The following is a 23,684-nucleotide window of genomic DNA, read 5'->3' on the forward strand; positions in this document are numbered from 1 at the left end:
CGGGGGGGGGGGCAAAGTTACACCTTCTAAATTACAGGTGAACGAAGCATCTGTTCTAGTTAGAAAATATCTAGGCCAATAACAAACTATCTTTGCTTGCTTCAATGATTATGAAAAATATTTTGATATTGTTAAGCATGATATCCTTATACATCAGCTGAAATACTTTATGTTGGGCTTGACAGTAAAGATGTGAACACCACCAAGAAGTAAACTGCTCAGATCAAAATTTCTAACTGGTTGATAGATACAGCAGAGTGAGGGAGCAGAAGTGTTGACAATCTTGACACAAGAACAAAACAATCTCCATAACTAAGGTTAGCCACCTCTGAAAATTAACTTTCCCTTAAAAATTAACTGTCCTTAATCCCACCAGAGGGGGCACTTAGACCGATGGTAGAGACATTGAATAGTTGAAAATCTAAGTATCTTGCATCGCATTAGTTCAAGTTCAATTACATAGATGGTCTTATAGAAGGCACGCAGTTTAACCGGACAGAGAAGGTGTACCTCCGGTACAATAATCAAAGAGGAATTTGATAAAGGAATCACAATCCAAGGACAGGAAGTTACAACTCTGTGATTTGCCAATGATATTGTTATTTTATTTGAGTCTGCAAAAGATCTGGCGAAATTCCTGAATGGTATGGACACAGTCTTGGAGAAGTACAAGATGAAAATGAATAAATCCACATTAAAAAAAAAAAAAAAGTAATGGAGTGCAGCAGAACAATGTCAGGAGGTACAGAAAATATTAGATTAGGACATGAAGTCTTAAAGGAAGTAGATGAATATGCTTACTTGGGTAGTAAAATACTTAATCATGGCAGAAGTAAGGAGGACATAAAATGAATTTAATTTATTTTATTTATTTTTTATTGATTTTTTTTATTTTTTTATTTTTTTTTTAATTTGCTTTATGGCGCACCGACACGGATAGGTCTTATGGCAATGATGGGATAGGAGAGTGCTAGGAGTGGGAAGGAAGTGACCGTGGCCTTAATATTAAGGTACAGCCCCACGGTAACCACAGAAAACCTTCTTCAGGGCTGCAGACAGTGGGGTTCAAACCCACTATCTCTCGGATGCAAGCTTACAGCTGCACACCCCTAAACGCACCGCCAACTCGCCCAGTGATTAGCACAAGCAAAAGAAAATTGCTCACTTCAAACACTGGTATAGGAATTAGAAAGATGTTTTTGAAGATTTTCGTCTGCAGCATGGCATTGTATGGAAGTGAAACATGGATGATAACTAGCTCAGACAGGAAGAAAATAGATGCTTTTACAATGAGGTCTTCAGAAAAATGCTGAAGGTGAGATGGGTGGATCGAATTACGAATGAACTGATACTGAATTGAAATTGGTGAGAGGAGAACGATTTGGCAAATTTTGACCAGACGATGAGACAGAATGATAGGACACATCTTAAGACACGCAGGACTTATTCAGTTAGTTTTTGAGGGAAGTGTAGACAGCAAAAACAGTATGGATATTGATGGTTATGAATTTCATGTTTTTGGTCCGTATTGAACAATATATAAGTAATAATAATAATAACTTAAATGTTTCCACCTTTTCAATACAATATATTCACAAGATTGTCTTAGGATTTCGCCACAAATGATCTTTGCTCCAATACGGCTGATGATGACCCCTAGATGGGTCGAAACTAGTACCGTATAATTTTGTAATCTTGTGAATATATTGTATTGAAAAGGTGGAAACATTTAAGTTATTATTATTATTACTTACAGTATGGATATGACAAACAGATTAAAGCAGATGTAAGATGTAATAGTTACGTAGAAATGAAAATGTTAGCACAGGATAGGGTGGCATGGAGTTCTGCATCAAACCAGTCTATGGAGACTTTCCATAATTTGGCAGCATGACACAGCACCTAACACCATACAGCAGCACTTGTAACACATAACACTTCACAACAAGCCAACGAGTTTCAGTATGGTGATAATGATTGCGCACAAGATGTTTTAATTTCAGAAACACACCAGAAGATATAATCCACTGTAAACAATTTTTTCAGAGCTCTGGCCTTAACATAGCTTACTTTGAAAATAATTTCTATGATTTAAAAAAGAGTATAAACTAATATAATATCAAATACATACTGCTGTTGAATTATGGAGATTGGTGGAGAGACATCTGCTTCAATATTCTTTCCTTGTAAGGGATCTACCACACCTTCTGCTAAATTGAGAATATCATGTAACTTTTCATCCAGTCGAGCTTTGTTTAATACATTTAAGGTTAGTCCTGAAATAAAAGACAACAAGGAATTTACAAGGAAAAACTCAAGAACAGATGAGCTATACACATAAGTGTCCACTAAAGGAACAATTTCAATTAGCAGAAAAATGTCATAATAAAAGGTTACTCTGTGACAATAATTCTGACCGTTTTTCGCTATCGACACTCAAAGGCACAGCACCTGGGAAGTGTGGTTATTAATTTCAAGAGTTACTGTTCCGAGCTCACTTGTTTGCCACAGAGGGGTGGAGCGGGGTGAAGCGGGGAGTGGAGAGAATGTTCTTCCCTCCATGCAGCCCAGCTGCAGTTACCATAGCAACCTCTTTACTGCTAGGTAGCAGAAAATATCAGCCCACTCTTCAGACATTGTCTGAGTGGATTTCTTGGCATTAATCGTATCTGCGCTCTTATTAAATCTTTCTTATCATTCACGCTTTTGGTGTTTTTAAATCTTGTGATTTCCAGAGAACTTTCTTGGAGGGACCATCGATTTTTAAGACTTGGTAGATACATTTTCTGTATTCATTATGTCAAAAGTTCGCAAAGGAGTGGAAAATAAAATTTGTCACTGAAGCTATGCATATAATAGGGAACATTATTGAGCAGGGTGGTCAGGAAGCGGAAGGAGGTAAAAATAATCCAGCATCATTAGCCAAGTTAAATTGTTTGATTTTTAAATAATAATAATAATAATAATAATAATAATAATAATAATAATAATAATAATAATAATTTGTACTGGGCGGTACACCCCTACGCCACAATTTTAAATCTTCCGCCAATAAATCCTCCTCTACAGGAGAAACTCTGAACTTTAAAAAATGGATTAACTCCTAAGTTTCTCAGAAGATGTCACTACAGTAACATTTTGTGATTACCAAGTTGTCAATACTGTGTGGATTTCAACATGTTTTGTTTTCTATTGATCAAGAAGTGTGGACATTCTCCTATAGATGTCTCTACCAAAAACTATGACCATGCACCCTCGTGCGAAGTAAAAGAACCTTATTTGAAGAAATTTTGTATTCATAAGTTTTCTCTGTACTAAATTTTGTTCCTTCATTTGTGGGTTGGCAGTAATAATCTTTTCTTTCTGCCAGTTTTGAATTTAGCCAATCCTAAATTTCTGTAATTAATTTTTGACCAATCATGTGTTTCTTCTTCAATTTTGTGTGTACCTTTTATTCATGAAAGGTCTCGAATCTTCGCCGAGGGTTTAAAAACTGCTGATTTTCACGGCTCTTAGCGACTTCAACAACATCTAGCTTAGTGTATGGACGTGTAGCAGGAGGCGGGTAGCACCTCTTCCTTCGGGCAGCAGCTCTTCAACAAGGTAATGCCCGTTTAACATCTTTGTTTCTTGCTAGCTCAGCAGTTTAACCTGCGGGGCAGGTCCAAAACCTTTAATATGTAACCTATCTCTTGAAGCATGTAAATTTCTTTCAGTCTTTGTAAAACTTCATATATCTTTAACTGTAATTCGGGGATAGAGAGTGCTTTACCCTCTCGAGCTCCCCTTCATTTTGATTTGAGGTGACTACGTTTACGTAACCGATTTTCTACTCTTCCTTAATGTGTTAAAATTTTTCTTATACGAGTCACCTCCCTAGTTTGGGAATAGCCCCTGTGTCATCGGCCTAGTGCCTCTTAGGTTTTAAAATGTGTATTTAGGAGTGCTAATTCACACCTCCATTCTTTTTGCATTTAGGGCAATTTAAGTTAACCTATTATTTTTCTATTATGGCCCAGTAGGCTGGGTACAAGATACCTCTGTTTTCTTGTAAGTTGTGCCTTGAGGGCAATTTTTGGTAAAATCTGTTATGGCCTTTAGTAGGCTCAGAAAATTGAGAGTGGGTCAGCTCTTTTATTTGTGGTAAAAGTGCCTCTAGGAGGCCTAACATGGTTTTTGGAGCTAATGCCCCTTGTATGAAGGGGTTTTCTGCCCTTTGAACAAATGTATGCCTGGGTAAAGTTGTGCTAGTAGCTCAAGGATTGTAAATTGGGGCTCGAAGCCCAGAACTTGTAAAGATCCCTGAACTTGTGCTTTCGTTAGTAAAATTATACCTTGTACCTGATTATTGGATAGCTGTTGACTTGCTGTACTTGTTAAGTTTTCAAATTCTATAAAAAAAAATAAAAAATAAAAATTGTTAAATCTTGCTATGTTCGAAAATATAACCTTTATTGAAATTTTAATTCATCTTTCGGCCTTGTGGTTAGACGCATTCCAGCCCGCACCTTCTTTCACCTCTGCATTCCACGGGTATCCCCGTAATAATAATAATAATAATAATAATAATAATAATAATAATAATAATAATAATAATAATAATAATAATAATAATAATGCCCCAAGCATTGATCGTATACACAATTATTATTATTACTACAAGAAATGTACATGTACTAATTTTCTCCTGACTCAACATTTCCAGAAATTTTTAGACAACCCGGCAACATTCCCAGCTTTCCTGTGCGCTGGCATTACATACCTGAAACCAAAAGGTGAAAATGTGCAAAATCCAGTGAAGTATCCGTCTATAACATGTCTATCTACTATATATAAGATATTTACATCTATAATAGCCAACAGAATTCTGCAACACTGCGAGGAAAACCACATCATTGTCGAGGAGCAAAAGGGTGCAAGGAACAACTGATTATCGACACTGTGGTCCTGGAACAAGCACACCATAAATCCAGGAACCTATACATGTGCTTCATTAACTATCAAAAGGCCTTTGATTCAGTACCACACACTTGGCTCATACACGTTCTGGAACTATATAAAGTTGACCCCTCAATCATTCACTTCCTGAAGAAATCCAGGAACCTATACATGTGCTTCATTAACTATCAAAAGGCCTTTGATTCAGTACCACACACTTGGCTCATACACGTTCTGGAACTATATAAAGTTGACCCCTCAATCATTCACTTCCTGAAGACGGTAATGGCAGACTGGAACACCTCACTTCATGTTTCTTTAAGAAATTGCAGTGTTGCAACAAGACCCATACCAATACGACGAGGGATCTTCCAAGGGGACTCACTGAGTCCATTATGGTTCTGCATGGCATTAAATCCACTATCCTACCTACTGAACACAAGTGGGTATGGATTTAGCATTAAGAACAAGCTAGAAGAGCTAGTCAAAATTAGCCACCTACTCTATATGGATGACATTAAGCTGTATGCCTCTACCAAACCCCATCGCCAACATCTCTTCTCAATTACCAAGACGTTTTATTCAGATAAAGGCATGCGGTTTGGATTGGACAAATGCAAAACCCAAACTGTCATCAGAGGATCCTACTCAGCACCAGGGACACCTTCCTAGTTTAAGCGATGAATCCATACAACACCTGGAGGAAGAAGAAATATACAAATATCTCGATTTTCATCAGAGCACTTGTATGAAACATGCCGACATCAAGAGAAATGTCATGCAGCAATACATAACATGCCTACACAAAGTACTATCATCAAAACTGACAGCTAAACATCTCACCAAAGCAGTCAATACGTATGCCATACCACTACTCACATACTCCTTTGGCATCTTAAAATGGACCCAAACAGAACTTCAGCATTTACAAACAAAAACAGCAGTTTCACTCACCCGGTACCATATGCACCATCCTAAATCTACAACCGAATGTCTTACACTCCCGAGATCAGAAAGTGGTGGGGGCTACTTATCCATTTTCAATTTACACAGCAATCTGATATCTCATGTCTTCATCAAGCTGTTTGCAGAGCTGATATAAACTATACACCTCTCAATCTGTCATTGCCAGAAATGCCTGTTTCTACCCCACCTACAAAGGAGATGAATATGGCCACTTGGGAGCAAAAACCTCTTCACGGGAAACACCCCCCTGAACTGGATCGGCCTCATATCGACAAACCTGTGTCGCACGCTTGGCTGACCTACTCTGGTCTTTTCCCAGAAACAGAAAGATTTGTTCTGGCCATCCAAGCTCAAGTAATTGCTATACGGAACTACCGTAGATCATGAATGATCCAACAGTTGTCTCAAACAACTGCCGCTGCTGTTCCAGAACTACAGAGAGCATACAGCACGTCATCTCTGGATGCCCACACTTGGCCAACACCGATTATAAGCACCGACATGATCAGGTAGCAAAAATCATTCACCTGAAACTTTCTGTAAAATGTGGATTTCTTCAGTCATCAACTGCATATTGGAAATATACACCTCCATCTGTTCTTGAAAACTCTTTATACAAACTACTATGGGACCGAGAAGTCATAACTGATGTCACACTCAGCAACAATAGGCCAGATATTATTCTAATCGATAAATCAAAAAGATCCGCATCCCTTATAGAAATTGCTTATCCAAACACCTCCAATCTGCAAACAACAATAGCCACAAATATATCAAAACACACAGAACTGGCAATAGAAATACAATGCCTATGGAAACCAGAATCAGTCACCACAGTTCCAACAGTAATATCATGTACCGGTGTTATTCCAAAAAGCTTGCACATCTCTCTGGCTGTATTAAACCTGCATCATCACACATATGTTGAACTACAGAAAGCCACCCTCCTGAGCACCTGCCACATTGTGAGAAAGTTCCTAGGAACGACTTTTCCTCTGACTTACGCCAAACAGCATGAAGTTCCAGGCCGCAGTTCCAGTAATACTGAAGAACAGATTTTCGAAATGGGGAGATACAAAGTTGTTTGTATTTATTATATAGGGAATATGTTGTACTTATTTCTGTTGTAAATATTTGTATATATATATGTATCTATAGTTTCATAATCAAGAGGGTGACTCCTTGCTTAGGCAGAGTCAGCCCATTATGTTACCGGCACAAGCCGAGGCTTCCTAAATTGATAAAATAATAATGATCTATGGCCTCAGCTACTTTTTGACTTGACCATGTTCATACAATCATCAATGATAGTTATCCTTTAAGTGAAAACATCATTGGTAGTTCCAGTTCTCCAATTAGGATTCTGTGAGCTCTGGATGTTATGACACAATGATTTTAGGAAGACAAGATATTGCTAATCTTCAGTTAGACTGGCAGGTGCTGCATTCGTCAGCAATGGCAATTAAGTGAGCTCCAAACAGTACGTATAACTTTGAATGATCAATCTTATGCACTTGAAGTCCCAAGAAAATTAACCTGATCTCATCAGTAACATACACACTTAAGTGGGAGGGATTTCTTTTTTTGATGTTGATGCACTTATTCATCTACTACACACTTTCAATTTTTCTTAATAGCTAATATGACCTCCTTTCTGTTTTATAAGTTTCATTTTGTTCAGGAACATTCTTGATATACAACAGGAGTTCTCACTACTTTCTTTTCTTTTTTTCTTACCAACTTAATTACAAAGAGCAGAAGTTAATACTTTTCCAATTACTTACTCCAGATTGATGATGGTGATGATGATAATGCTTGTTGACTAGAATTCAAAACGTGATGATGAGGAATGAAAGGATAAATATGAATTTAAAATAATCAGCAGAGCCAACTCACAATACTGAAAGTTAAAAATAATTCCAAAATTGATCCACTGACTAGAATTCAAAAAGGTCACGATGAACAATGATTATGAACTTAAAACAATTAGTGGATCCAACCCGCCATGCCACACCTTCCCGGAAACTCTATTGAAAAAATAGTATTTCTGACCAAGGGACTGCTTACAAAGCACATTTCTGAATCAATGAATCTTGTTGTCCAAAGTGGTCCAAAATCCAGGTCAATGACCCCTCATAATGGTACTTATCGCTAGTAAAATAGAACCATGGCATTTCTCAAGTTGCGGTACTAATCAAAAGTAGTGTAGATCAACGGTTTTCCAAACGTTATGGTACTACTCACAAGTAGGGTTGCCAGATGTACGGTTTTTCCTCATTTTGTTTCGCGTACGGTGCACCATTTAAACCGTACGCCCAATGTTCCGTTTTTTAAATATCATGGTTTTGACTATAGTATAGTATCAACAAAGTGCCTGGTTATGATCAAAATATTCTGTATTATGACCCGACCAATGATCAGCCATCGTAGTTGAGAACAGCACCTCTGGCAGTATTCTAGTGGCACTAGCGGGCATGTGGTCTCCTCCATTTTATATATCAGTGGTTTAATTGGCCCAGAAAAACTGAAGAACATCTTAATAGTACTTAAGTTTGTCTTAAGTATATTTCCATCGAATGCTTATACTGAAAGAGTATTTTCAGTAATGGCAATAAAATGGAGAGATGACAGAAACAGATGTTCAGTAGATATAATAAAAAATGAACTTCTTGTGTGCTTCAACTGTGATGAGAATTGTAAGGAATTTCTCACGAAAGTTTTGATGAATAATAAACTGTTACACATTGCTTCTTCAAATAACAAGTGCTTGTGAAATGTTCATTTCAATGTAAAGGCTAACGCATTATTAGTTTGTAATAAATTAAGCACCTACATATTTCATGCTGGCGCTGTTATATTATTACCGATATTTACTTATTAATATAACCCTGGTCTTTTCTCTTAATCATGGTTATAGTGCCTTAATTTAGCGCTATATGGCAAGAAAATGGAAGCCTTCCTTATTTGCTAACTGGAATCAAGCGACTGTTCCTTATTTGCCATCCGGAAATCTGGCAACCCTACTCACAAGTATTGTATGTCGCAAATGTAACGCAGACCTATGGTGTTTCTCACTTACAGTAATGGCACCACTCGTAGGCAACGCAAACCCACAGTGTTCCTCACATATGTGTACTAATCACAGGCAACGCAGACCCAGTGTCGCTCATATAGTGCTACTAATCACAGGCAACGCCTAGACCTGGTGTTTCTCACAATGGTACTAATTACGGGTACTGTAAAATCCATAGTGACCCACCCACTATTGCTACTAATCACAAACCTATAGTGTATCTAACATAGTGGTACTACTTGCAAATAAAGGCGACCCATGGTATTTCCCGTGTGATGGTACTAATCACAAATAGTTTCATGGTTCTAATAAATCATCCCTTGGTCGCCCCTTTTAGTCGCCTCTTACGACAGGCAGGGGATACTGTGGGTGTATTCTTCATCTGCATCCCCCACCCACAGTGGGTCTACCCCGTATTATATTTAGTATCAATAACACAGGAAAGGTGGTGATAGTGATTATTGTTTTAAGGTGAAGTACATCTAGGCAACTATAGTCTCTTTATAAGATTTAGAGGCAAAAAATGGAAGAGGTTTGAGCCTTCAAATAAGGAAGGTGTCCACAAAATGATGGGAAGGACCACGAGGGCGTAGTAATGAAAGAATCCCTCTAGGCCTCGCAAACCTAATACTGTCGGGATTGAAAGAGAACAAGAGTTGATCCAGGGAGGTTGGGCAGGAAAAATGAAAGTCATGAACTGACGTAAGTGGAAGCTGTGTCAGACTCAGCTAGAGAAAGTGTGGTCACCAACCCTCACTCCCAAGGCGAGAGGCCCTGGTCCCCCTTTTTGGTCAACTCTTACGACAGGCAAGAGATGCTGCCCCCACCCACAGGGGAATAATATAGGAAAATTGTTGCTTAAATAATAATGAAAATATCACAAAATGCCAAATTATCATTTACTGAGAAGTATTCTTCCCATCTTTTTAGTATGTCATCTCTTTGCAACAACTGATAGGAATTCTGCCACCTGGGTGACAGCCGAAAATTCTGGTTGTGATTGAAAATTACATCACTTGACAATAACATTACACTACAATTATCAATTTTGTTTCAGTTTTTACAAATGTTGTATCCTCCCTATTTTGTAAACTATACTTCACCAAACCATACAATACCTTTTTACTTCCCTTTATATCCTCCTGTAAAGTTTCTGTGAAACTTTCCCAGTTTTTCTGTTTCTCTTCTTGTACTATTTTCTTACATACCTTTTTGGCTTCTTTATATTTCTGCCAATTTTCTGTACTATTGCTGCCAATCCACTTCCTCCAAGCCATTTGTTTCTCTTTAACTGCTTCCTTTACCCTGCTGTTCCACCAAGGAGTCTCCTTTTCCTTTTTCCTCCCTGACAGTCCTCCACAGGTGTTTACTGCACACTTTACAAATCCATTTCTGAAACATGTCCATTCCTCTTCCACACTGTTCAAGTCATCTTTGGGAATTTCTTTCTTCAGATCCTTTTGAAACTTTTCCCTTATTTCTTTCTTTTAACTTCCATCCCTTTATTTTTCATTCCCTTTTTTCTATTAACTTTGTTATTTTACCAAGTCTTAATTTGGCTACCACCACTTTATGGTCTCCTTCGAAATCTGCTCTTGGCATTGCTGTCACATCTTCCAGTTGTCTACGTTTCTCCTTCTCCACCAGAATAAGATCAATCATTGTCTTCATCTTTCTATCTCCCCAACAATATCTAGTTATTTTTTGTGAGTTCTTTTTTCTAAACCACGTATTGCCAACAATTAATCCATTCCTTCTACAAAAATCGATTACCAAATCTCCTTCTTCATCTTGGTTTCCATAACTATAGGGGCCAATTATCTCTTCTTTTCCCTGTCTGTCTGTTCCAACATGTGCACTCATGTCTCCCATTATTATAACCTCTTTGTCTTCAATACAACATTCCAGTTCTTCTAGAAACTCTTCTAAACATTCATCTGCATTGCCCGATTGGGGTGCATAAACCTGTATAAAATCCTTGATTCCTCTCTCAAGTCCAAGTCTAACTTTAATTATCCTGTCACTGATCTGGTTAATTTTATCCACATATTGCGCTAGGTCTTCTCTCAATATAACACCAGCACCATTTGTTGCCATCTTTCCTCTACTCCAATATAATCTATAACCTTTCTTCTATTCCTTTTGATCTTTCCCCTTCCATTTTATCTCATTCCCATCATTGCTATGTCTTTCTTCTCCATATTATACTCTATCAGTTCTTCTACCTTGCCATTCAAAGTCATGACAATGATGATACCGATTCTTGTGATGTCTGGTAGCCCACTTCTCACAGTTCCCCCAGAGCACCGGGAACTGCACGTCACTCCAGGGTGATGCCCTAGCATTTTCCGAGGCCTCAATTCACTCGCACTCATTTTATAGGCTGTTTGTACGATGTGTTTGCCACTCCCAAAGGCATTTTATTACCTTCTGCCAGGTTCAAATTAGACCGCCCCTAACACAGAGTCAGATGCCTTTTGTAGCTGCTCCTGTGGAGTACAGACACTACAGGTTTGCCTCTTCCACCATCTCCACCGCACCAAAGTCCATCTTCTCCGCCATAGATACCGTTAAGGTCTTCACCCATAACCCAGCGCAAGGGCCCTCCATATTTCTAACCCCTGGAGAGAGGGTGTTCCAGTATTTTAAAGCCCCCAGGAATTGGGCTACCTGTTGGTCCGCGTGTTGTATTGGGTATTTCAACCAGCCCGATGTACTGTAGGGGCCCCCTATCCACCACCTGGGGATGCGCTTTGTAGGGGTCAGGTTCCCCTGGTTACTTATTGGAAGTTAACCCCACCTACAAAGGCCGAGGTATTCACAGCAAAGTGTGAACAAGCCGTTAGCTGAATGAGTGAAAGTGTGACTCCTATCAGAAGTGGTCTTTAAGTGGAACATGTCGCAGACTTAATGTGTTTTAAATATTATGGGAGCCAGCAATCTGATTCATAATATCTGGAAGATAATCAGCACATGACCCCCATTCCCTGGGAAAGGAAAATGACACCAGGACTTCACTCCTATGAATCCATGGGGAAATGCTGAAATGCTAGGTGAGTACCAGAAGTTCATATTTTCCGACTAAAATTCTGCCGCCATGATCAAACTAACACCACAGCAAAAGGACAGGAGTTTTAAATTTTACTGTTCCCAGTTCAGTCAGCAGTCTCCAGTCTCCATCATAATCATAATCATCATCATCATCACCAGCCTTGTGGTGTAGGGGTAGCGTGCCTGCCTCTTACCTAGAGACCCCCGTCTGATTCCTGGCCAGGTCAGGGAATTCTTCCTGGATCTGAAGGCTAGTTCGAGGTCCACTCAACCTACATGATTAGAATTGAGGAGCTATCTGTCTTTCTTACAAAATTGTACAAAACTATTTTAATCCTCCTAGTCAATACTATATATTTTACGTCCAATTAAGACGAAACTTCACACATAAATAGACATGTTTTGACCCAACATTGGGTCATCCTCAGTAAGATATCTAAATTGAATTAAAAACATAGGAAACACATAGAATGAAATGTTAGTTAAAAAGTTTTTTAAAAAGCATGATGAAAGTTAAAAAATGTGAAATGTTGATCGTTAAAACAGTCTTGAGCTGGAGGTCTTTCTGTTTCAAAGTTTTGTTGTCCTTTGGTGTGGTTCCAGTGCAGTGGCGGCGCGTGACTTGCATCACTGGGGGTTCAAAAGAAGAAAGAATTGCCTCCCCCCAACTCTCCTCTCCCCATCTCCGCCAGCTTCTCTTCCATCGTGGGCCGTAACCTCCTAAACTAAGATGACATAAGTTCTAGAAATGTGATCAAATACGAGAGGAGCAGAAAATATGGTAGGCCTACATGCCGAGTTTTACCACATGCAAAATAAGAAATAACTGCTTCATTGAAGTCCGCAGAGTCTCGAACAAAGTTCCTTTCAATTGACAACATAGCAAGAGCAATAAGTCTAACCTCGGTCATTGTGCTGCGCTAGAAAGTCTTTATTCTCTTCAGGGTAGAGAAACACCTTTCTGCTTCCGATGTCATGGGAATAGTAACAACTATATTTAAAAGTTTTCATTGGTATTACCTTGCCTAGGGCACCATAGCTCAATTGGTAGAGCAACCGACGCGAAATCGGGAGGTTGTGGGTTCGGATCCCACTGGTGTCCGGCTGGCTATTTTTCCACCTCTGTGGTGTAGTGGTTAGCGTGATTAGCTGCCACCCCCGGAGGTCCGGGTTCGATTCCCGGCTCTGCCACGAAAATTTGAAAAGTGGTACGAGGGCTGGAACGGGGTCCATTCAGCCTCGGGAGGTCAACTGAGTGGGTTCGATTCCCACCTCAGCCATCCTCGAAGTGGTTTTCCGTGGTTTCCCACTTCTCCTCCAGGCGAATGCCGGGATGGTACCTAACTTAAGGCCACGGCCGCTTCCTTCCCTCTTCCTTGCCTATCCCTTCCAATCTTCCCATCCCTCCACAAGGCCCCTATTCAGCATAGCAGGTGAGGCCGCCTGGGCGAGGTACTGGTCATTCTCCCTAGTTTCATCCCCCGACCAAGAGTCTGAAGCTCCAGGACACTGCCGCTGAGTCCGAGGGAAAAGCCGAACCTGGAGGGTAAACAGATGATGATGATTACCTTGCCGCTATTCCTTGCCTCAATGATTTTTGAGTTAAGTTTCTCTCCAAAAGGTAATTATTCCAAAGAAGGCAAATTAATAGATGTTTAGCAAGTAATGATATATTTGGGACAAGATATTAATTGGAATTTGACAGTTTAATGTGACTTTTGGTAGTAACGATGCTTTTCAACACTAGCGCTAGTTATGTGCTCTGTTCTCTGTTGCCTAGTCAAATTCCCGTAAGGCCAACAGATGGCAGGCACATACCCCAACCCCAACAACATGACTAGCTAGTCTTGAGACAGTGGCCTATTGCGCATGCGTAAAGAACAGAGATCCGTTTCTGCGATATCCTGATCTTGCCTTAGTGCTGGTTTTCGTCCCCCCGCACCTCGCCACTCCCTTCGCCTATGTACGGACAGAGAGGTCGCCTTTGCAAGGGGGTTCATTCCAGACAAGTATCCAGCCACAGACCTTGCGCACCTCACATGAATTGAAAGCCAGTACGAGTATATTACGGATAGAGGGACTTAGCAAGAGCTACGAGATTGACAAGGGAGTTATGGAAATTACGTAGTTGAGTACAATTTGATATAAACTGGAGGTTCATTGCTCCATTGCGCTATACCAGAAACCGCCACTGTTCCAGTGGTATCTGTATACTGTTGACTTAGTTGTGTTCCGACATGGGCTGATGTACATAAGCATTATTGAAGTTGAACCGTCTGATCTCCAGATTGAATCCTTACCATTTCTCCAATCTGACTATTCCTCACTCATAAGTTGTCACAGAAATATTTGAATGCTTCTTTGATGAGGAGTAAAATCCCACGAACAGAAAAATAGATCAGTTCTTGATGATGACTCCACAGAACGAGCTGTGTAATGTGTAGAATCAAACTTCCAATAATTTCCTCATAACTACCAAATTAAGTCCAGCCTGATTATATGAACAGTTGTAAATAATAGTATACAAATTTACTTGTTTAATTTTATGTGCCAGTATTTTTCTGTAAATATGTTTCAGATTATTTTTCATTCAAATAAAAGATCTTATGCGGTCACATTCAATAATTATGCAATTATGACAGTAGTTGATGAATCAAGCTTGAATGGAGTTTTTAAAAGTCAGAAAGATCATAAGATGGAGATAAAGTTGGAATTTAAGAGGAAAAATTGGGGCAAATATTTGTTTATAAAGTAAGCAAAGCACAGTCATCTCCATACAGGCCATGAAAGCCCTGGGAGGGGTGGAAGGTGAAGGCTTACACTATCCATAACCTTGTCACTTTGTAGGATAGAGTGGTTAGCTCTACGCCAAATACCGGTATTTGTTTACAGGGAGAGGAATTAGGGTTAGGAATAATTTACCAAGGGAGAGCTTTGTTAAATTTCCAACTTTTAAAAAATCTTTTAAGAAAAGTCTATGTAAACAACTGATAGGAATTCTGCCACCTGGGTGACAGCCGAAAATTCTGGTTGTGATTGAAAATTACATCACTTGACAATAACATTACACTACAATTATCAATTTTGTTTGATTGCAAGTCCATTCTGCAGTAAGAAATTAAATAAACTGAAATACTTCACAGCTGGAAACATCAGAGTGACCCTTTGACTAGAGTAGGCCTCATCATAAACAGCTATTTTCAATTTACAATTCTGCTATCCTAGCTTGCACATGTAACAAATGTATCACATTTTTGGAATACTGAGGCTATCTGTTACAATATGCTCAAATTAAATGCAATGACACATGCAGGACACATCACAGTTCCATAAAATAACTCCATTTTCAAAAATGTAACATGTGCATATGCTTCATTTGTGCAAATGAAAATTCTTACTAATTTTTTTGTAAAGAAGAGTTGTATATAGTACCCCCTGTGTATTTTGTAGAAAATACCTACTTCCATATACAACCATATGATTTATCATCCTTCTGAAGGACATGTTGATATTTGCTTATATGCAGGATTTGCATTTCAACAATGATTTTATCCAGCATTGTTCTTATCTCCAGGAGCATATCAAGATTTCTCAGAAAAAAATCATCAGGAAGTGAATGCCCCAAATTTACCCAGATGATCCTAGATTCCATCTGGATTTTGGAGAACTTGCAGATGGGGTAAATAAAATACTACTCCAAACATACAGACAGTGTAATAATAAAAGCTAAACAGATAGTTACCTTTCTTCCCTCTGTTCACAAAGTCAGTTCCTTTCCCACGCAAGAACCATCCCTTTCTAATCTGTAGAAAACAATAAAATAGACTGAATATGATCATATTACATCAATCAATTTAAATATATTTGAGTAGATTCTTGATTATTTTCATGAAGTTTAACTTTGTAGTTCCAAAATTATTAAATTAAGGTATTTTAAACACTTGTGCCAATTAAAAGGATGGAAGGATCAAACATGACCCGAGAGTTGGTGATCACTGTGGTATAAGTAGGCAAGCTTATACCCTCTTAACTCAAAATCAAAATCACTTTATTTGCGAATGAGGTGTCTCTACCTCGGTGGCAACTGATACATAAAAATACATTATCAAGTACTATATTTTAAATTAAAAAGAAAAGTAGACATTTTCCTAAAATACAGTATTATACCATTTACACTAACAATTTTTCTATTAAACACACAGCTTATCCTTAACAAATTTATATTATTTACAAAATTCTTCTCATAATATCTTCTGTACTTACACACACAATCAATTCATATACAGTATGTGGAATCACTTCAAATAACACTATACAACTGCTATAAGTTTTACATTTTTTTTTTTTTTTTTTTTTTTTTTTTTTTTTTTTTTTACCATTTTGGTACCTAACATGCATAACAACCTGCTGCATCTTAAACAGAGCCCCTTTTGCCACCGCTTTTCAGAGTTCCTGAAGGGTCCCAGGACCCTCGAAGTCCCCATTGTACTTCACCCCTTCAGGCAATCTCCTAGTTCGGCTGTCCAATCTCCATACACCACGGGATGGAATTAATTTATTCACAAAAATTCTTTATTTACAATAACCTGCATGGGTTGAATGCCCTCTAACATTTCTTTTCTCTGTTGCTATTTATTCTTTTCTTGAATATCTGTACAGATTTTGGAAAGTAATCAAACACTTCCCTGCTAAACTGTTCCACTTCTTCACGCCCTTCCCAATGAATAAAAATTTACCCCAATTGCTTCTGCTAAAATCCTGTCTAATTTAATACTTGTGGTCAGCCCTGACAATGTAATTATTTTCCAACTGAAGCCTCTGTAGTTGGTCCATTATTGGACATTGGTATTATAAATTTATTCATTCGGGACAAATATTTCAGGTTCCCTATGGGAATCAACATCTATATCAAATGAAGCCCGTCATGGATCCCCCCCCCCCCCCAATGCTTCCTCTCCTGTATAGGCTCTATATAGTCTATAAGTCTAGTTTTCTCCCTTCTCTTACTTAAAGTTTCCCACCCAAGTTTCTCTAACATTTCTGATACACTACTTTTTCTCCTGAAATCCCCTACTACTCTAAACAGAAGAGGAGAGGGAAGAGTTCCAACCCTTCAAGTAATGAAGATATTGGGGGGAAAAAAAGAGAAGGGCCACGAAGGGTGTGGAAATGTAATACACCAGCTGGGCTGAGTGGTTCAGGCATTAGGGCGTTGGCTTTCAGAGTCCAACTCGGCAGGTTCAATCTCAGTTTAATTGGTTGGTATTTGAAGGTGCTCAAATATCCTAGTCTCGTGCTGGTAGATTTCTGGCATGTAAAAGAACTCCTGTAGGACAAAATTTTGGCATCTCCGCTTGAAAAATACAAAACCTTTTGCTATTTGTTTTTCGTCGCACCGACACAGATAGGTCTTATGGCGACAAAGGGATAGGAAAGGACTAGGAGTGGGAAGGAAGCGAGGAAGCGGCAGTGGCATTAATTAAGGTACAGCCCCAGCATTTGCCTGGTGTGAAATACAAAACTAGCCTACTTAGGAGAATAATAGAATCAACCGTGGAGGGACAGAGAATTAGAGGTAGATCAAGGCGAAGATTGTTAGACTTGGTTTTTAATGGTTTAATGGTAAGAGCTGTGGAACTAAATGAGGCCACAGAGCTAGTTACATATTGTATAGAGGATTGTGGAGTCACATTGTTAATTCACAGAGGTTTGCAGACTAAACGTTGAAAGGCATAACAGTCATAATGTTTGTTTGTTTGTTTGTTTGCCCTCAGGGTTGGTTTTTCCCCTGGACTCAGCAAGGGATCCCATCTCTATCGCCTCAAGGGTGTGAGACATTTGGTTGGGGATACAACTGGTGAGAATGACCGGTACCTCACCCAGGTGGCCTCACATGCTATGCTGAACAGGGGTCTTGTGGGGGATGGAAAGGCTGAAGGGACAGGGAAGGAAGTGGTTGTGGCCTTAAGTTAGGTACCATTTGCTTGGAGAAGAATTAGGAAATCACAGAAAACCACTTTGAGGATGGCTGAGGTGGGAATTGAACCCTCTTCACTCAGTTGAACTCCTAAGGCTGAGTGGGCCTCCGAGGGTGACAGTTAATCACACTAATCACTACACCAAGAGGCAGACATTATTTATAGATCTATGGTGATATTACTTCCAGTCAATGTTCCACGAACAGGAAAATCAAGTCTCATAAAATATAACATTCGTCTAGAATGTAGAAATGAAACATTTGCATGAACATGTGCATTGGGCGCTAATATAGTTTACAGGGCTTTGTATTTCTGGAATTTCTGAAGCAAATTAATTATCTTAAGCTCTCTTACAAGGCAATACTACATTTTTGAATCTGCAAGCACTAAGGAAAAATATGTCATTGAAGTGTAAACCAAAATGGAGACCAAATAACATTAAAATTCATATTTAACTGGTGATGGTGATTATTGTTTTTTTTTTTTTTTTGCTATTGGCTTTACGTCGCACCGACACAGATATGTCTTATGGCGACGATGGGACAGGGAAGGGCTAGGAGTGGGAAGAAGCGGCCGTGGCCTTAATTAAGGTACAGCCCCAGCATTTGCCTGGTGTGAAAATGGGAAACCACGGAAAACCATCTTCAGGGCTGCCGACAGTGGGATTCGAACCTACTATCTCCCGAATACTGGATACTGGCCGCACTTAAGCGACTGCAGCTATCGAGCTCAGTGATTATTGTGTTAAGAGGAAGTACAATTGGGCAACCATTCCCTATTAACACTAAACAGAGGGAAAAAATGGAAGGGGTCCGACACATTGAAAATAAAGGTATTAGCCAAAGAAAGACAAGGGCCATGAAGGGCGTGAAAATGAAAAACTTCCCAGGTCTCGATACCTATTACTGCTGGGGTCGGGAAAGAACAAGCTTGACCAAGCAAGGTCAGATAGCATAGATGAATACGATGAACCAAGCACAAGTAAGTGGAAGCAATGCCAGGACTAAGCTAAGGGACCCGTGTTCGCCTAGCCATTCTCCCAAGTTGAGAGGCCCTGGGGCCCCTTCTAGTCACCTCTTAAAACAGGCAGGGGATACCGTGGACATTATTCTACTGCCCTCACCCATAGGGGGTTCGTATTCAACTGTAGCCATTTGAACAAGTTAAGGAAAGGAATGGAAAGGCCTAATGACAAGAACTGATTCTATTAACTGATTATGTGGAAAAAAACAGTTCAGATAATTAATTCAGATTCCCCTGTGCTTAAAATGATGCACTGTTGATGACTTAAAGTGGCTAAAGTATTGCTTATTTCTCAATTAAGGACATTTAAAGTTCTAGTTTTTGAGTTCATGGCTATATTTTTGAAAAAAGAATAATAATTATAAACATATACTTCAGTGTTAAGGTTGACAGAATGAATTATTATCTTCTACAGTTAGGCCTATACCTGCAATTGATTGAAATAGTGTACTGAATCAGCAATTATACAGTTTTTATTGGATTATTATTAACGCATGCAAGTAGGCTGGTAATGATGTGAATAATCAAGAATCTACTATGGCAAAGCTATTTGGAAAACTTACGGGAAGATGTGGGACAGTAATTCGACCTTTGGTAACCTTCATACCCTGGGACACAGAGTCGGGTTCCTGAAAGAACAGAATTCAAGAAGCTAAGATTAATAATATACCAGTACGGGTTGTTCAAAATTGTAGACATGTGTCTCAAAAATTACACTAACACTGTATATGTAATGGACAACATACACTCTATCAAACTGGCAGCATACTGAGTCTGCAGATCACCCACACAGCATTCCAGCACCTGTCCTAAAGCTGAAAAAGTTTCTCTGTAGGGCCTACCCTCCATGATAGTGATTGAATTGCAGGTACCATACCTGTATTTCAAAAACAGTAAAAGGATATAAAAATGATGTAAAGCTATAGCCTATTTGAAGCAGCAGAGAAAAGAGACCCTTCCTTTACGTTAACCAGGAACCCACCAACCTGCCCCTAGAACTATTCTTACTTATAAAAAATTAAAACGAGAATGTGTACATATTCTTATTTATACAGAAGAATTAAAATGAGGCTGCAAAAATGTGCCGAATACAGCCATTTTCTCTATTGGCCAGCTCTGATGAAGCAAGTTTGCTATTGCCTTCAGTAGAGCTCACGTCATGTCTGACTTAAAGGCTGCCACATTCGGTGAATATACTGTTAAAGAAGCACCCAGTTTGAAATTGCAGACCCAATGTTCACCTATGCTGTTGTCTGAGTGGGGGATACTAGAGGACTGTAGGTGGCTCTAACCTGGTGACTTACGCCCCCACATCCCCTTTGCTTGCCGTGCAATGAATGGTCTTGTCACTGCCTTGTAGATGCTCGTAGGTCCAGGTCTAATGCAACTTTTGTTTACTCTCAAACATAGTATGCGCTGCTGTGCAATGTTTTTCCTATGTAGGCTAATACACAAACATTGGCTGCCCTGTTTACTTAGTTTTGATGTTATTCCAGCTGTCCATATTGGATTTCTAACCTATCTTTTGGGTATCCACAATTGAATCTTTACACCCTCCACAATGAAGGATGCTGGTTGACTACTCTTCTGCAGCTTCAGGAACTGCTTGATCAGTAGTGAAATGCTTATTCTTCAGGGTTTACTTCAGCAGACCTAAGATTTAACTCTCACAAGGCGAGAGATCTTGGCAATAAGGCAGGTGATCCGTAAGATTCCAAGAGAAACAATGCCAACCATCCATTGAAGCGTTAGCAGCATGTTGACATGCAGTGCTGTGGAACACAAGCATACGTCATGGCAGTTTTCCTGATCAAAGAATCTTCTTTGGATATGAACTGAACCATATCACATTGTAATTGTTTGGACATATACAAAAGTTGCCTCAACATTTTCCTCTATTTAGCAGAGGCATGTTTTAGACTGACCACATTGTGCGCTGATACTACAAACACCAAACCATCTCTTGGCTGTCCTGTCAGTTATTTGCAGTGTTGCCAGCTGTGCTTATGTTTCAATTAAACAATCCTTATAGGTAGCAAAGCTGTGGAAAAGCAAAATAAAGAGAAAGGATAGTCACTTTTTCAAGAACATGTAAAAAATTACAACATTAAGTCAACAAAGAGTAAGGGGCTAGTGTGCGGTGATGCTGTAGATCGACTAACACTCTGAAATGAATAGATGGTTTTCTGTAAGTGGAGAATAGAGATCAGGTTGGAGCTACCTACTCTGGTCTTAGGAATGAACTGGCATAGGTATATCAGAATTCCTTAGGGAAGGAAAAGATGCAAAAACTATTAATAACTATAACACTGAAATATTTGCTTCCAATCTGAGCTGTTAGTACAAATGTTATGTACCTAATTCATATGGAACCAAACCTTCAAAGTTATTCTTACACTACCGTACATGACGTTAGAAAACTCATTATAACCTCTGAAGAGAGATGTTATTACTGAGTTGCGGAGAAACGGTGATACTTTGATGAATGAAACAGTGCTCACACCTGGGCTATAAAAGGCCTAGAGGAGAGGCTGGTAAGTTAAATATCTTACAGATTTGAAGCATATCTGAAGTTTATATCATGGGAGAAAAATGATTTTGTGAAGTCCAGGATAATATTGTTTGATTAATATGTCAAGGATCATAGGAATATAAATGTTATGAGCTCTTATGAACTGCAAATCAAAAATTCTTCCGTACACATACTGTATGTATGAAATAGAGGCCTAAACATGATACTTTCTGAGGTAAGAAGTATCTTGGCACACACCAACTGTTTCAGTAGTGTACAAGTATACAAGGTATATCATTAACCTTATTACTTGGTTTCAAACGTTTCTTTCTGAACTTTCTACGCCTTTTGTTAGGAACTTCATGCTTGCTAGAGGAATTTTTTTTCGATTTTGCGTTAGGCACACTAGGACTGTCCGTTCGAGCTGCCGCCATTGTAAACAAAGAGAATAAGTAGTCAAGTAGATTGTAAATGTAATGAACACGTGAACACCGAAGCAAAGAGAATAGAAGATCAATGTCAATGAAATGAAAGAAGATTGTTCACACCGTAGGTCACTGAGCTCTATATTGAGATCACTGACCGTAGGTTCACATCAAAGAATATACATGGCTGACTTTCTGAGGATACTCTTGGAATACGTACAAAAGACAGGGGTCTTCATTCCAGAAATAATAGGATAATCTAAACTAAATCAAAGGCAGAAAGGCAAGAAACCTATAACAATAACAACGAGACGGACACTTATTACACAAGACCTTCCACACATGTATTAATAGACACTAGACAGGACCGATTTGAGATAACGGCGAATCCGACAGCCGGCGGGCACTCTGTTCTTTGGGAGGGGGAGTTCGTTTTGCAGAGTGGTTCCGTGATTGGGGCATGGTCCAAAAGATGTGTAAATGTGTTTAGAATTAAGAAATAGGTTAAAATGAAAATGAAAACCTACAACCTGTATTCCAGTCAGTGACCGGGCCAGGGATGGAATAAATGAAGCCCCCATCTAGCGGCGAGGATAAAAATTGTGCCGGCTGCCGAAGCCTGTCGCACTCCTCTGGGGCAATGATTAATGAATGACAGATGAAATGAAATGATATTGGAGAGTGTTGCTGGAATGAAAGATGACAGGGAAAACCGGAGTACCTGGAGGAAAACCTGTCCCGCCTCCGCTTTGTCCAATATTGACATACGGTTTAACATTCATCTGGGACGAACTAAGAAAGAAGAACCTCAAAGAAATCGAAAAATTAAAAGCAAGATTTCTGAAAAAAGCCTTGTGTATTTCAAAGTATACACCCTCATGTCTGGCATATGTTCTCGCCAGAGAATCCTTCTACATCGAGGCTTTGAGATACGACCTATGCCAGCCATCAACAGAAGCATGCCAGTCTACTCCGAGAACTGCAAGGAAAAAGAGAATAAATATTTCCTGAATTTTACGCTACAGATGCCATGGACAACAGATAATGGATAAAAGCCAGTTATGCATTGAGACCTCGTTGATTGAGACACGTCATGACGCGTTTTGCTCGTCATGGTTTTCACCATCGTATCTGCACGAGGGACATCTACCACCAACCGGATGAACTATGCGTATGCAAACTTTGTGATAACCTATGTGACAGATATCACGTAATGAATGTAAGCGCAAAGAAATATCTCTGACAAAATTCTGTGAAAGTGCTTAAGAGTATGTCCTCTACTTATGCACATTGTGCGAAATTAAATATTACATAGAGTTACCGGGATATGAACCACCGAACCCAGCGGCAGCGGCGAGAGGCCGACGCGCTGCCTCCTGAGACACGGAGACTTAAGAAATAGGCTAAAACAGTGATGTAGTTGGAACAAAATATTTACAGGAACTCACCTTATTAATTCAGAAATTTCCAAATGGTCTAGTATTAGGTGCCAAAATCAGCGGCCTTATGTTTCCGACAAGTTGTTTCATCAGCTGAACGTTTCCCCTTTCGTAGCCAGACTTGACATATGGTTGTGGGTTAAATATATGCACAGAGGTCCAACGCTGCTTATGAAAATAAGTCCGCTTGATCTTGCAACCAGCAGCCTATTTCTCTTTTCGGCATGGATCTCATTGTACACCCATGACGTTTCAGCGCTATGTATAGATTATCAGATG

The 23,684-nt window shown here is 39.3% G+C and overlaps 1 protein-coding gene and 1 non-coding gene across 2 annotated transcripts in view; one reads left to right on the forward strand and one right to left on the reverse strand.

Moving 5' to 3' along the window:
* The window catches only part of LOC136883106 (uncharacterized), a 51,650-nt gene extending 29,675 nt beyond the window's left edge, over nucleotides 1-21,975 (reverse strand). Inside the window, exons 1-4 of the mRNA XM_067155290.2 lie at nucleotides 21,844-21,975; nucleotides 19,593-19,658; nucleotides 15,771-15,831; nucleotides 2,132-2,276 (exon numbers count right to left, since the gene is read on the reverse strand). Coding sequence (XP_067011391.2) covers nucleotides 2,132-2,276; nucleotides 15,771-15,831; nucleotides 19,593-19,658; nucleotides 21,844-21,975 — 404 coding nt within the window. The remainder of the gene's footprint in view (nucleotides 1-2,131; nucleotides 2,277-15,770; nucleotides 15,832-19,592; nucleotides 19,659-21,843) is intronic.
* Nucleotides 13,058-13,130, forward strand: TRNAS-CGA (transfer RNA serine (anticodon CGA)). Its single transcript has one exon. It is a non-coding gene; the product is annotated as a tRNA-Ser (tRNA).
* Nucleotides 21,976-23,684: the final 1,709 nt, after the last annotated feature.

The sequence above is a fragment of the Anabrus simplex genome, chromosome 11, assembly GCF_040414725.1.
Source record: "Anabrus simplex isolate iqAnaSimp1 chromosome 11, ASM4041472v1, whole genome shotgun sequence".
In the NCBI taxonomy this organism is placed as follows: domain Eukaryota; kingdom Metazoa; phylum Arthropoda; class Insecta; order Orthoptera; family Tettigoniidae; genus Anabrus; species Anabrus simplex.